The following is a 13,944-nucleotide window of genomic DNA, read 5'->3' as shown; positions in this document are numbered from 1 at the left end:
TCCTCTATAATAATTTGGTCTTTTCCGCAGGCCGCATCAACCCTTTTATGTATTCGCTTACCTCCAGCAGCGTGCACTGCACAAGAAACTCTTCCTCTATTTCCTGGAGAGCTCTGTCAACAACTTCGCAGATGGGCGTCCCACGCGTGTGCGCTCTGCCGTAGAGAACCTTGCTGCAGTATGTAAGAACAGAGTCAGCCATGCCAAAAAACTCTTTGGTCTTTAGGAGATCCACAGATATTCCTGCCAGCACAGAGATCTCTGCGTCTGTGAGCGTGGCCAGAGATGTGATCAGCCTGTCTATTTTGTGCAGGTAGTCCATGACACCTGTAATCAGCTCCAGATTTTCCGATTTGAGCGAGGCCCCCAGCGCCTTTCGGTACTGGAAGGTAAACATAAGCCGCCCGTACTTTCCTCTCTTGTGCTCCTCCTGCAGGGAGATAGGCACCGTGTGCATCTCTGTGGTGTCTGCACGCGTGTACTCCTTTAGGTTCTGCGGGCCCGACTTTCTTATAACCGGAGCCTCCTTCTGCGGCTCTGGCGTCCACCTGTCTCTGTACACAATGACATTTCCTGTTGCAGTGGCGACTATGTACTGCACCCCAGTTGTGTCTTTCCTGCCCTCGCTTCTGCAGAACAGCGCGTTGAACCCCAGAACAGCGGCCCCCGCATACAGCGAGGACACCTCTTTCAGAGACAGCGTGGACACCCTGAGCCTTCCGTCCAGCGACGACGTGATCAGAAAGTCCCCGTGCACCTCTGCCTTTGTGAACCCCTTCGAGTGCATGGAGCAGTATGTGCTTATGGCAGCCTTTTCCATGCTGTACACGTATCCCATTCCGGTGGACAGCCCTATGAACAGCTGGTCGCGGTCTATGAACTGCAGCAGACACGGGTTTTCCACGTGCGAGGCAGAGACCTCCTCGAGCGACATCTGCAGCTTTTTTTGCCCCTCCTGCCCGGGCGTGCCGGTCTCGTGGAGCGCGTACGCGTATATGTGTATTTCTCCGCTTGACAGAGACACGGCCAAGTGTGTTCCATTCGCCGTGATGCTGTCGATGTACTCTGAAAAAGACAGCTCTGCCAGCCGCTTGGCGTCGTATATCGAGTACACCATAAGCCTGCACGCCTCACCTCCCGTGCAAATCACGTCTTTGGACAAAAACGCAAGAGCGCGCAAAGGGCGGCTCCCCGTGTCTATGCTGGACAGCCCGTTTCCGGCATAGTCTGAAAAGCGTATTCTCCCCTCACTGTTGAACAGCGCGACGACCGAGTCGCACACCGCTATTTTGGCGCTCTTGCCAGACGACCTGCAGAAGACTTTTCCGGTTTCTCCCTCTATGGCTTTTTTGTAGAGCACGCCGCCCTTTGAGTACACGGCTGTGCTCGGGTCTGTTAGCAGCACTGCCTGGCAGTCTGGAATGTTTCTTTCTAATTCTATTACGCTTCGTGTTTTCGGAGGTTTTACCCCGTAGTTGGCGATCCGAAACTCCTTCTCCATAAACTGTAAAATTTCTGCACAGACTTAAAAACTTTTCAGCGCGAGAAAGGCATGCGCCGTGCATTGTGGAGCACCCATCCAGCGGAGCCCAAATGGGCTCCACGCCTGCGCAGAAAACCATTCTTTTTTCTGATCGCGCAAGATTCTTTTTGGAAGCGTCCTGTGCCTGCATGAATTGATTCTAGGCAAGACTAAAAATCAGCACCTGCACGGGCAGAGCGCCTCAGCGCGTGCTGTTTTCTAGCAGCGCCCAAGCACCCTGGGCGCAAGGCGCGCACCTTCTGGCGAGCCGGCGGCATCGCGCAAAGCCTGCGGTCCTCTGGACGCAGTGTCGCGCTTTATGTGACATGCCAGCTTGGAAAAAGAAAAGATCAGAGCCGGAGCTTTTCAAAATCAAGTTGAAGTACAGGCGAAAGCGTGTAAAATGCGCAGCAGTGTTTATTTTCAGATGCAACTGCATAGAAAAACGCCAAATCCGCAAGTCCGTTCTCTGCAAAAGAATAGCCAGGCCCAGCCCGCCAAGCCATTCAAACGCTGCTATGCCCGGCGAAAGGCGCTCCTGCACATGCGGGCGCGCAAAGGCTTTTTGCGCCAATGAAAGACTTTGCTGGCGCGCACTCTAGCCTCCAGAGCCCGCGGCTGGCCCCTGAGAGCTGGCGCTTGGCAGCAGAAAGCCTATTTTTTCTGCTTGTACTTCGGGAAGAACCTGTGCTGCTTCAGCGTGTCAATCCACTTTTTCATGCGCGCGCTTGCATCCTCGGGGTTTTTCTGGTAGTAGGCAAGGACTTGGTGGTCGGCCTGCAGGTAGAACTCTCTTTCGTAGAGGTACCGCGCACACTTGCTGCAGCCCCAAACAATGGAAAGAATCTTTTTCTCGGCGTCGGCGTACCTCTTCTGCACGTCTGTCAAAATCTTCGAGTAGTACCCAACCGCCCGGTTTTCCTGGACCAACACAGCGCAAATAGTTGCATAGTTTGCGTCAACCTCCAGCGTGAAGTTTTTGTTGATGTTTATGGCGGCCAGGCCGGGCGTGTTCATGAGTTTCCGCTTTGCCTCCTCAAAGGCGCTGCTCTGCAGGTCCTTCCAGCACCACGGAATGCTCTTTTTGGCCAGCATGCTCAGAGGAAGCAGGGTTTCTGAAATGTTGTACAAAAACCTCCGGTCGTATCCGAGCAGCCCCATAAACCTTCTAAGCTGCTTTTTGTTTCTGGGCACGGGAAACTCGCTGATCGAGTGGACTCTAGACTCGAGCGGCCCCACCGTGTTGTGCTCGATGTGGTACCCCAGAAAATTCATTTCTGTTTTTGCAAGCTCGCACTTCTCCCAGAATATATCCATGCCGTACTGCTTGAACTTTTTCAAAACCTCTTTGAGATGCTTCTCGTGGGAGGCCAGGTCGGTGGAGTAGACAAGGATGTCGTCCATGTACACCCGGCAGAACCTCCCCACAAAGTCGACCAAAATGCTTTCAACCACGCGCTGCGATATTTTTGACGTGTTCTTGTACCCCAGCGGGAGAACTTTGAACCGGTAGAAGGACTTCCCAAGCTTGAACGTGGTTTTGTGCATGGACTCCTTCTTCAGCGGCACCATAAAGCAGCTGTTCTTCAGCTTTATTTTGGAGAGGTACTTCATTCCGTGCAGGTCGTCGATGATCGTAGACACCTTGGGGATGGTGTGCGGCTCCTTCACCGTCAGCGCGTTGAGCGCGCGCATGTTCAAGCAGAACAGCCACTCCCCGTCGTCTTTTTTTGCGATGTGGACGGGGGACAGCCACTTGCACGACCTGCACTCCTCGATAAGCCCCTCCTGGAGCATTTCCTGCACCTTTTCCTTCGCAATTTTTTCCTTGGGCTTGGAAACCGGCTTGAACTCGTGCGCAATTTCGCCGGGCTTTGTGCTGATGTGGACGGGCAAGATTTCGCCTGTTTTCTTGGTCTGGTCGACCTCCTGCAGAATGCTGTAGATCGTGTCCTGCGAAAGGTACGTGCACTTCTTCTTGTCTTTCATGCCGCCTCCCTCGCTTTGCTTGGCGACGCTCTCAACAAAAGACGCATGGTATGCTGCGGTGTACCCAGAGCCTGTGCTGGAAATTTGCCGGACCCCGCAAAAGCGGGCGCTGCTGCACTCCTGCGCGTCCAGCAGCTGCAGCGACGCCAGCAGGCCAAACAGGTTTCCGTTCAGGGTTGTGTACTGCGTGCTGCTGGGGGGCATCACATAGAACAGATGCGTCCCTATCTCCTTGCCCTTGCATGCCACTTGAACCAGAATCTCCCGGCACGAGCAGTCTCTTCCCGCCTGCATCGGAAGCCGGATCTTGCGGAGGGTTGGCACGTCCCGGATGATGCTATCTGTGCGCGTAAGCTCCGTGTATAGCTTCCAGCTCATTGTGTTGAGGTCTGAGCTGGAAACCAGCTTGCACTGCGTGCTGATGCTTCCTATGCGCATGTCGATGTCAATGCTCGGGCTTCTTTGGCTGCCGTTTTCCCTGTCCACGCTCTCCTCCTCTTGCTTTTTTGCTCGGGCGCACTGGGCAGCCACATGCTCTGTGCTTCCGCACACCCCGCAGCGCTGGCTTCGCGCTTTTTCCTGCTTCTGCATGGCCTCTCTGATTTCGTTTAGATGGAGCACATCTGATGCACTTGCATTATCTTTTCCCTCGTTTTGAGCCGAAGACAAAACCATTATCTTTACAATTCTTAAAAATAAAATTTATTAAGTACTAGGTTTTTGGTTATTACATTGTTTTTGGCAAGGCACTGCAAAGATGCGCGGGGGCCAAGGCACAGCTCTCACGCAGCCGCACACCCCGCGCAACACCCCTGAGGCCTAAGCGGTTTGTTGGCTGCAGACCGCGCCGCGCTTGCTCTTGTCGCTCACACAGCAGGCAGCTGGATAAACTTTTCAAAGTACTCTATGTGCTCAGCAAGCACGCCCGGGCTTTCCAGCACGCTAGACAGCGTTGGTATGTCTTCCAGCTGCAGGCTCTCCATGCGCGCGAGGTCTAGCGGAACACACACGCGCCCTGTCCTTGGGTGGATGCAGAAGGGGGACTTTAGAAGATGCTTCATCTGCTTTGTCACATTTGCATCGAGCTTCGGAAAGAGCAGGTCGTACAGGCTGCCCAGACTCGCCTTCTCGTCGATGCCCATGCTGGCCTGGTATTTTCTGAGGATTTTTTCAACTTCCTCGTTGCTTCTTTTGGGCATCTCTGCGAAGTACTCGGCAATGTTCGACCTGTCTCGCCCGGTGAGCGTCATCGCAGTTGAGTCGCTGACCCAGCAGTGCACGCCCCTTCCGCCGGAGTACACAAAAAGAATGTTTTTGAAGCCAAAGTCCTCCCGCAGCACAATGTCCAGTATCTCGGCAGCACACTTGATTATGGGAAAGCACGTGTTGCACATGTTTTTGTCCGTGCAGCACGCCCTTTTGTAGTCCGTCAGGTCGATGTCAAAAACAAGCTCTTTTATGACGCACTGGTTCTCTGCCGTGACAGACGCAGGCCTGTGCACGTACACACCCCCAATGTCTATTTTCTGCGGCCTATCCGCAACCAGCTTGTTGGCAAGCTCGCGCGCGCTGCTTATTGTGATGTACCGGATGTATATGTCGTTTGCCAGCGTAAACGAGAACTCCCGGGTGCGTGTGTATCTCAGCCACTTCGCAATGAGCGCGGTGGGAAACGCGCTTCTGTAGTATGCGCCAAGAATATTCTCCTTTTCGTTTCCTTGCATAAAAAAATGCGCGTCTATGCAGAGTACTTTAACAAAAAGCTAAAGCGAGCATACACGGAGAAAGCGCCCACAGAAGGCAGCGCCAGCGCGCCCCCGGTCCTGCTGGAGATGGACTGCAACAGATGGATCAAAACAACGTCTCAGAGAACGCAGATCATATACCGGGCCGACGCGTCAATTATACTCTACCACATGGCGCTCTGCAGAAAGGCCCGGGTCATAGAGTCAGGCACCGGCACGCTTGGCCTGACATACGTGCTGAGCAGGTACTTTTCCGAGGGGCGTGTCGACACTGTGGAGTGCAATGCGGGCCGGTTTGCAGCTGCCGAGGCTGACGTGCAGAGGGCGGGCCTTTCCAACGTAAAAACGCACTTTGGCACAGTGCAGGAGTATCTCCAGCGCAGGATAGACGCGAAGGAAAGCCCTGCCGACGGGCTGGTGCTCGACGTGCCAGAGCCGGAAGGCGCTCTCAAGGCGGCCTCCTGCGCAGTGCGCCCAGGAGGGGTGGTGGTGTGCTTTGTCCCGTGCATCGAGCAGATACAGCGCATCATGCAGGCTGTGCAGGAGATTCCAGCGATGCGCATAGACAGGCTCCTGGAGAACGTTGAGATTCTGCACCGGCCAGCCACCATCCAGACGGCGCCAGCAAAGGTTTACGGAACAAAGCCCGACGACTTGAACCGCGGGCACACAGGATACATCATGCTGCTAAGGCTTTCCCATGAAAGCCCGGCGTGTGTCTAGCCTGCCCAGAAGAAAGAGACTGGCTTGAACTGTCGGCCTGCCTGGCATGAGAGTCTGAAACAGCGGGTCTTATGTCGCGCAGAAGCAACACAAAAAGACAATAAATTGGCAATATATAGCGTGTGTTCTGCAGAAAGGAAGAGGCCCAGCCGGCCTGCAGCAAAGCATAGAGACGGCCTCTGCTATGCATGTGGGCTGCGCTGTGCCCACGACTGCCTGTATTTGCTCCCGCTTGTGCAGGCCCGGAATGACAGTGCAAGCGGGTTTTGTTTTGTCTGTGTTTGGACTGCAGTGCATGCCCATGCATTTGGAAGAATCATAATGTTTAATGTGCAGCTGCGATTGGTGGGCTCCCCAGAAACGCGCACACGGCGTGGACACTGCTGCTGCGCAGCCCTCTGGGCCCTCCAGCTTGCTGCATGCCTGGTCGCGCGCTTCCTCGATGCACACCGCGAAGGCTCTTTCTGCTGTCTTTTCTTGCAGAAAAGAAGAAGGCAGGCGCCCGACAGCGCAGGGCGCCCAACACTAAAGCGGGCGTCTGGGCGCGCCCTTTGTTTACCTCATGTCAATACTTCGTAATCAATTTAAAGCTGGATATATGAGATTCCAATAGATTTTTTTATGTTAAGAGCTGAAGCACAAACAAGCGAAGGAAGCCTCTACACAGTCCTAAAAATACCAAGAACGGCCAGCACCGAGCAGGTGCGGGAGGCGTACAAGAAGGCAGCAAAAAGAACACACCCAGACATTTACGAGGTAAAGCAGGGGGAGTTCGAGGAAGTCAACAAAGCATACACGATTCTCACAAACAAAAAGAACAGGCTTCTGTACAACGCGTTCGGAGATAGCATACTTCCCATTCTGCTGGACCTCCGATACGCCCCGTACATAGAAACCTTCCTCTGCAAGCAGATGCTGGTGGCCGGCCTTCTTCTGGGCGCGTGCGCCCTTCTGTCGACAGTCTTCTACCCGTACCTCGCTCTTATGGTGGGGCTGGGGGTTCTTCCTTACTACACAGCAACGCTGGCCCCGCACTGCGTCACGTACGGCATAGCTGCAGGCATCGCATGCAGGCTGAAAGTGGACGGAGTGCAGAGAAAAGTGCTGGCGTATGCGTGCACGGCCGGGCTGGGCCTAAGCACGGTCGTCTTCTTCGCGCTGTATCTGGACGGGCTCATTAGCGCGCCCGTCTTGGCTTGCATGCATGCGTGCATCGAGATTCTGCGCATAGTACTGGAGCTGGGGAAAAGTCTGAAGTATCTGTCGATAGCCCCGCTGTCGTACGTCCTGCGAAAAACCACAAGGAAGGTCTTGCGGTACGAGTACGTGCTGGGCGTGATTTTCCGCGGAGTGCAGTGCGCCCTGCTTGTGCTCGCCCTTCCGACGTACATCAAGGCGCTGCCTCTGGCCGTGTACGTTTTCTGCTTTATGGTGTGCAAAAAGGGGCTAACCGTGTCTGGGGTTGCTTTGTCGGCAGCAGCTCTGGCTTTCTCGCTTTTCACAGTATACCTGGGCGGAGGAAGCTTTGGCGTGGTTGGGTGGGTTGCTGCAGCGGTCGTTTTTTCTCTGAAGCTGTTTGTGGTGGGCAGGGTCTCGATGGTCGTGCACGCCATAGCAAAGGAGGGGCAGTGGGGCGCCGGCAGCGTGCTTGCACGACGCGCTGCAGGCCGGCTGGCTGCGCCCATGTAAGCAGGCTGCGGGCAAAAAGCATCCACGGAGAAAAAACAAAATGCGAACTATGGGATTCGAACCCATGACCTTTAGATTATGAGACTAACGCGCTACCAACTGCGCCAAGCTCGCACGGCAGTAAAGAAAAGTGGGGGTTGTATGGGTGCATCGCGGAGAGGTATATATTTTAAATAAATTTATTTTGGATGGGCCATCTTTTGCAGGAGAGGTATTTCGGAAGTGCGAACCAGCACTTGGCAATGGGCGAGTTTGTTAAGGGGGAGGTGTGTCTTTTTTCGGCAGGGTGTGACAGAATTGTGCTGTACAGGGTTCAGAACGGCGTTTTGGTGAAGATAAAAGAAAAAAGAGTTTTTGGAAACATTCTGGGGGTTGTGTCTGTGCCCTCTACGTGCGAAGAGCCGGACTCTCTTTTGGTGCACTTTGAGCACGCGCGCGTGTCGTCTGTTGTGTTTCGGGAGGAGCAGAACGAGTTTGTGTGCAAGGCGCTGCGGTTCTACGAGAAGCAGCAGTATGGGTTTGTGACCGGGCCGGAGAAAAACAACTCGTTCATCCGGGTGGACGAGGAGCACGAGTTTTCGTACCTGCAGATTTCCAACACGCACTTTGCAATTTTTTCCTCGAGCTCCGTCGGAGAAAGCAAGGTTTTCGAAATGCAGAAGGTCCGGCCAAGGCACTGCGCAATAAAGGACGTGGTTTTTCTCAAGGGTTATTCCTCGCCCACGCTGTGCTTTCTCTTTGAGGACACAGTTGCGGAGCGGTCTCGGATTCTGGTGTATGTGCTGAACCAGGAGCGGGAGCTGGCGTTCTTCTTTGAGGTGACGTCGGTGCCCCACGGGTGCTACATGCTTGTGCCCACGCCCGACAAGGCCTTTATGGTGCTTGGCGCGTGCGGGGCGCTTTTCTACAGCCAGTGGGAGATGCTTGGGGTGCGGTTCAACGACTTCTGGTCTTTTGAGACGCTTGGGATACAGGAGAGGCTCCTGGAGGGCCGAAAGTTTATGATGGAGAGCGGGAAGTGCCTGGTGAAGGAGAAGGACATTTTTGTTTTCTCGGAGAACATCTTTCTAAGGTTCACGATTCTGGGGGGAAACTCCCGGATACACAACGTGATTCCGACAAAGATCGAGCTGGGCATCTGCTACAACAGGCCATACTCCACGGCGGTGCACCAGAACTACGGGTGTGTCTCCACGGCGGAAGGCATGTTTCTTGTCACGTTTGAGGCGGAAATCATAACAGAGAAGGTTGAGCAGCAGCCTGCAGACGTGGTTACAGAAGAGTATGCGAGCATGTTTCTGCAGGACAGCTTTGGGCTGGACGAAAATGCGCCCGCTGCATCGGACGGGCGTGTGCAGACCAAGTACATCACGAAGTCCGCGCGAAGAGCCCGCGAGGGCACCTCCAGCGCTGCCGAGCTTAGCCCGGGGCTTGAGGCGGGAGGCAGCGGGCCCGAGGAGAAGTCCTACGAGAGAGAGTACGAAAAAATGTTTAAAATGGCCGGCGAGTTTGAAAAAAAGAGCGAGCCGGTCAGCAAAGAGACAGTCACCAGCAGGGTCGTTATTTCGCAGGCCATTCCGTCGCTGGGCGAGGTGATGTCCATAGAGCCGATTTCTCTGGTTGACAAGCAGTGCCGGTACCTGGTGGCTGCAGGCTCTCCGGGACGGCCCTTGCTTGTCGAAATGCGCGAGGGAATAGACCTGCTGTACACGCAGACTGCAAAGATTCGGGGATACTCCGATCTGTTTGTGGTCGACGCCCAGGAAAACATGTATCTTATGACCAAGGAGGGTGAGAGCGAAGTTGTGCAGTGGGCCGGGGACCTTGATCTGGTGGAGTCGGAGATATCTGCGAGCAAGACGATACTGTTTGAGCCCACGTCGTTTGGGTATCTCCAGGTGAGCACCACGGAAATTGTGCATCTAACAAAGAGCTTCAAAAAGAAGAAAAAAGCTGTGCTTCCCGAGCAGGCGAAGGCTGCAATAAACATAGAGGACGTGGTGTTTGTGCTCGGCGCGGAGGGGGGCATCTACCAGTATAAAGGCGCGAAAAGGCTGAAGGTGCACATTGAAAAGGCAGTGGCGTGCATGGCCCTGCACGGAGACACGCTTTTTGTAGCCACTGGAGACGGTAGCCTGGTGGAGTATTCGATCCCAGAGCGCAGAGTTGAGAGGGAATACAGCCTGTTTTCGGTGTTTCCTTCTGTTTTGGAGCAGGCGGACCTAAGTGTAAATGCCAAGCACCGCCTGGCCATATTCGAGATCGCGGCTGTTGAGCACATGTCTGTGCTGTACCTGGTGGCACGCACCATCAACAACGAAATTGCGATATACAAGAAAAGGGGCGAGGTCTTCTTCAAGGAAACGGCCAGCAACAACGCATTCTACTACGAGAGCGCAGACAAGGCAAACCGAAAGCTGAACAGGCTTAAGGTGTGCGGAGACCTGGTCTTCATACCCGGGCACTACCGGACGAGGGTGCTGGTCTTTTCGCAGTACTCGCTAAGCCTGCACTGGGCCCGAATGCCCATAGAGTCGATAGGCGAAATATCTGCAGGGCGCCCGGGGCCCAGAAGCTTTATCATCATGGCAAAGGGAAACATAGCCATAGGCACCATGCCAGACTACGAGTGCGACAAGTCCATTCTGTACAAAAAAACATGGGTGGACAGCATATGCCAGAAGGTTGCATACTCAAGCGCGAAAAAGGTTGCGGTGGCCTCTGTCTACACGGAAAAAGAGTACACCCAGAGCATGATTCCCTTCACCGTGCAGGCAACCACGGAGCTGGACGCAGAGCCTGTTCCGCTGCCGTCTATGCCGGACTCGAGCGTAAACCCGCTGACCCGCGCGTACTCTCTAAAGATATACTCCCTCGAGGAAATACGGCAGTACAGCCGCAGCGACTCCGTGCTTACCGCTGTGGACGAGTATGTCCTGGAGGACAACGAGTATGTGGCATACCACATGATTGCGAGCCTTCCAGACCAGCAGAACACAGAAGGCCACTCCGAGTTTGTGATTGTGTGCACAACATACATAACAGACGAGGACCTCATGGCGAGGGGGCGGCTGATTGTTCTGGAAATAGCCTCTGTGGTTCCAAAAAGAGAGCGGCGGGAAACCCGGCACAAGCTGAAGGCGCTCGCCGCCGAGAAGACCAAGGGCGCGACAACCGCGTGCGACATTATAAAGGGCAACATTGTGGTTTGCGTGGGGACCAAGCTCATGATATACAAATTTGACCGGAACGAAGGGCTCATGGCAGTGGCCTTCCACGACATCCACGTGTTTCTCACGTCGTGCATGGTCATGCGGAACATCATTGTCTGCGGAGACGCGTACAAGGGCACGTTTCTTCTTTTTTACCAGAGCGAGCCGCCGCTTCTCCACATGCTGTCGCAGAGCAGCGGAACCCCGTATCTTCTGAAGGGCATTGGCATGACGCGGTACGGGACGTCTCTGAGCCTTATTTCGTACGACTCTGCCAGGACCGTGTCCATACACACGTATGCGCCACAGCACATTCTCTCGCAGGGGGGAACCCGCCTCATATCCCGGGGCGAGTGCAAGCTGCCAGACGAAATCTCCGGGTCCATTAAAGTGGAGGCCAACGGCATTGTGCGGACGGTCCTTTACACAAAGAACGGATACATGTACTCGCACAAGGTGGTTGACCAGAGCAGGTATGTTGCTCTTCTGGACCTGCAGCAGGCAGTCGAGTCTAGCCACTGGGTCTCGCTGGGTACAAATCCAAAGTCGCACTGGCACTCAAACAAGCCTGCGGAAAGCAAGGAAATCACCCTGAAGGAGGTTTTGCAGACAGGCCTTATGGAGGAGTTCTACAGCATGTGCAACGCGCGCGCAAACAAAATTGCGTCTGAGTCGGGGCGGGCGTCGTCTGGCGCCGTGAAAACAGAGCTGGGCCTCTATTAAAGCCAGCCGAGGCGCCCAAAGCTGCGCCTTTCCCAAACCAAGTGCAGGGCGCTGTGCGCTGCTGTCTTGTGCGCGTGCAGCGCGCTTCCTGTTCTATCAGCATGCGCTGGAAAGAAAAACATTCTGGCGCGGCATGCTTTTAAATGTGCCGATGAAAAACAATAAAATGCTAAAGATTCACATAAGCTTGGCGCGCGCTGTCTTCAAAATTGGCTCTGCGCCATGGCGCCAGGCTGACGTATGAATATTTATTTTCTTGTTGGCTGTGCCTACCGCGTTTTCTGATACTTGGCAATGTCTAGCAGCGCCTCCCGCATCACCTCTAGCACCTCAGGGTCGGTCTCTCTCACTATTCGGCTCGCAACGGATGCCAACGCCTGCTGAATCAGGCCCTTCTGCCTGGCAGGCGACTGCCTCTCTGCAGCGCGCATCTCCTTTATAGGCGTGGAAGGCACTGTGCTTCTGGCTGGCGGGGGTGCGCCCGAAACGTATGCCTGCGCAGCCTGCGGCGCGGATCTTGTCTGGCCTGCAGGCGCCTTCAGCGCGCTCTTTGGGCGGCTGCTTGGCGGAGCGCCCTCTCCCTTCAGGCCCAGCCCTCTTATTCGGTACGCATACCTGAGCGTGTTTAGAGAGTGCTCGGTCGAAGCCTCTTCTGGGGATATTGTGGCTATTATACAACACTTGGACTCGCCAACCAAGGACTCTTTCAGCACCTGCGTTAGCTTGCTGTGCCGGAAAGGAAGGTGTGTGGCCGACTTGTCCATGGCCCGGATGCACTCCTTCAGCGCCAAAAGACTCTTGTTGATCTCTGCCCCTTCTCTTTTTATGAGCAACTGCTGGCACTCAGACCCCCTTTCCGTGCCCCTCTCGCTGCCCGCCAGGTCCACAAACGTGAATATTCCCGTGTCTGTGCGCACGCGGACCAGCGCGTGCGACCTAGACGAGTTGCTGTTGGCCCCGGTTTTCCCCGTCATTCGGCACTGCAGCCCCTGCCTAATAAGCCCCGACGCCTCCTCCAGGCTTCCGACCACGCACTCTTTAATGCCTACAATAGAAACCACCCCGTCCTTTTCCCGTGCAAATATCTTTTTTCTGTCGTCCAGCAGGTCGTATATGCTGTTCGAGTATATTTCGTAGAAAGAAATGCGGATTCTCTGCCGCAGAAGGTCCCTAAGCGCAAGCGCAATCACCCCCGTGTGCTCGTGCAGCATGGTGTATGTTTTTCCGCTTCCCGTCTGCCCGTAGGCTATGCATGTAGAACTTCCGCCGCCCAGCGCATACTCAACCAGCCCCTGCACACACTCCCGGTATATGTCTTCCGTGCTATTGTTCTCCCCATACGCCCGGTCAAACGTGTATCGGTGCGGCTCCATGTACGGGGTCAAGTCGACTTTCAGCCGGCTTTCCGTGAGAACCACCTCAGGCCCGAATATAGACACTGTGTCTCTCTTTCCGCCCTTCTTTATCGGCCTCTTTCTGACGACCACCGATATTCTCCCGCTTTCCGGAAGGCTGCTTGCCTCTTCTTTGGGCTCGCACCAGCTGTTTAAGTCTGCCTTTCCCTCCGCGGAGCCTATTGACAGATACTCTGTGGTGGTGTCCGGGTCTGCTATTGACAGATGCGTCTGCTCTTCCATCTCCAAGTCGTCTTCGATAATGCTGTCCTCTGCCTCCTTCATTATTTCTTCTATCATCTCTCTTTTTCTCTTCCAGACGCTTCCTGGGCTGTACCCCTCCTTCAGCACAGAAATCCTCCTTCCAGCGCCTAGGCGCGACGCATTGTCCATCTGCAGGCTGCTGCGGTCGCCCTCCAGATGGCTGGCAGCCAGCCCAAGGTCGCTCTCCGGATGCTCCTCCGCGCCTTTTATCGGGGAAAACACCCCCGCTCTCGAGAGCGCCGACTTTTCGCCTGGATCTGGGCTGCGCTCCGAGAACAGGCCAGATGGGCTGCCTTCTCCCCAGGCGCCGGCCTTGCCTCCCGTGCTTTGGGGGGCCTGCACATTGCCTGCCCCCGCGTGCTCCACACTGCCCCGGGAAAGCATCTGCATCTTCTGGTATATAGACGCGCGCCACCCAGGCTCCTGCGGAAACTGGGTGTTGAGCTGCTTGATAAGCTCAAATATCTTCTTCCTGGGCTCGAACTCTGTTATCCCGAACTGGACAAGGTCCGCATACTTCACTCTTCTCAGGTCCCGGACACAGTGCACTCCGTGCCCCTCCAGCACCTCTGTCCACTCCTCGGATTTATTTTCTCTCAGTATTTTTCTTATTGGCGTTGAGCCGTCTGCTCCTATGCTTCCTAGCTCGTTAGTCTCCATAAACAACTTAAAATTAAAATTCA

General features: G+C 54.9%; 7 protein-coding genes across 7 annotated transcripts; 3 read left to right on the top strand and 4 right to left on the bottom strand.

The window, feature by feature from the left end:
- Positions 1-4: 4 nt before the first annotated feature.
- NEMAJ01_0405 (uncharacterized protein) lies at positions 5-1,501 on the bottom strand (the record flags this gene model as incomplete). Its single annotated transcript, XM_047914243.1, has 1 exon — positions 5-1,501. One exon carries the CDS (start codon positions 1,499-1,501, stop codon positions 5-7), a length of 1,497 nt encoding a protein of 498 aa, XP_047770200.1.
- A 675-nt stretch (positions 1,502-2,176) lies between these two features.
- NEMAJ01_0404 (uncharacterized protein) lies at positions 2,177-4,186 on the bottom strand (the record flags this gene model as incomplete). The annotated part of the gene is made up of 1 exon (XM_047914242.1): positions 2,177-4,186. The coding sequence occupies one exon, from the start codon at positions 4,184-4,186 to the stop codon at positions 2,177-2,179; it is 2,010 nt and encodes a 669-aa protein (XP_047770199.1).
- Positions 4,187-4,377: 191 nt separating this feature from the next.
- NEMAJ01_0403 (DNA primase small subunit) lies at positions 4,378-5,235 on the bottom strand (the record flags this gene model as incomplete). Its single annotated transcript, XM_047914241.1, has 1 exon — positions 4,378-5,235. The coding sequence occupies one exon, from the start codon at positions 5,233-5,235 to the stop codon at positions 4,378-4,380; it is 858 nt and encodes a 285-aa protein (XP_047770198.1).
- A 6-nt stretch (positions 5,236-5,241) lies between these two features.
- Positions 5,242-5,979, top strand: NEMAJ01_0402 (tRNA (adenine57-N1/adenine58-N1)-methyltransferase catalytic subunit; the record flags this gene model as incomplete). The annotated part of the gene is made up of 1 exon (XM_047914240.1): positions 5,242-5,979. One exon carries the CDS (start codon positions 5,242-5,244, stop codon positions 5,977-5,979), a length of 738 nt encoding a protein of 245 aa, XP_047770197.1.
- Positions 5,980-6,600: 621 nt separating this feature from the next.
- Positions 6,601-7,668, top strand: NEMAJ01_0401 (uncharacterized protein; the record flags this gene model as incomplete). Its single annotated transcript, XM_047914239.1, has 1 exon — positions 6,601-7,668. One exon carries the CDS (start codon positions 6,601-6,603, stop codon positions 7,666-7,668), a length of 1,068 nt encoding a protein of 355 aa, XP_047770196.1.
- A 188-nt stretch (positions 7,669-7,856) lies between these two features.
- NEMAJ01_0400 (cleavage and polyadenylation specificity factor subunit 1) lies at positions 7,857-11,603 on the top strand (the record flags this gene model as incomplete). The annotated part of the gene is made up of 1 exon (XM_047914238.1): positions 7,857-11,603. One exon carries the CDS (start codon positions 7,857-7,859, stop codon positions 11,601-11,603), a length of 3,747 nt encoding a protein of 1,248 aa, XP_047770195.1.
- Positions 11,604-11,872: 269 nt separating this feature from the next.
- On the bottom strand, positions 11,873-13,921 carry NEMAJ01_0399 (kinesin family member 2/24; the record flags this gene model as incomplete). The annotated part of the gene is made up of 1 exon (XM_047914237.1): positions 11,873-13,921. The coding sequence occupies one exon, from the start codon at positions 13,919-13,921 to the stop codon at positions 11,873-11,875; it is 2,049 nt and encodes a 682-aa protein (XP_047770194.1).
- Positions 13,922-13,944: the final 23 nt, after the last annotated feature.

The sequence above is a fragment of the Nematocida major genome (genome assembly GCF_021653875.1).
Source record: "Nematocida major strain JUm2507 chromosome Unknown 2438, whole genome shotgun sequence".
NCBI classification, from domain to species: Eukaryota; Fungi; Microsporidia; genus Nematocida; species Nematocida major.
This window is presented reverse-complemented; position numbering and strand designations above follow the sequence as displayed.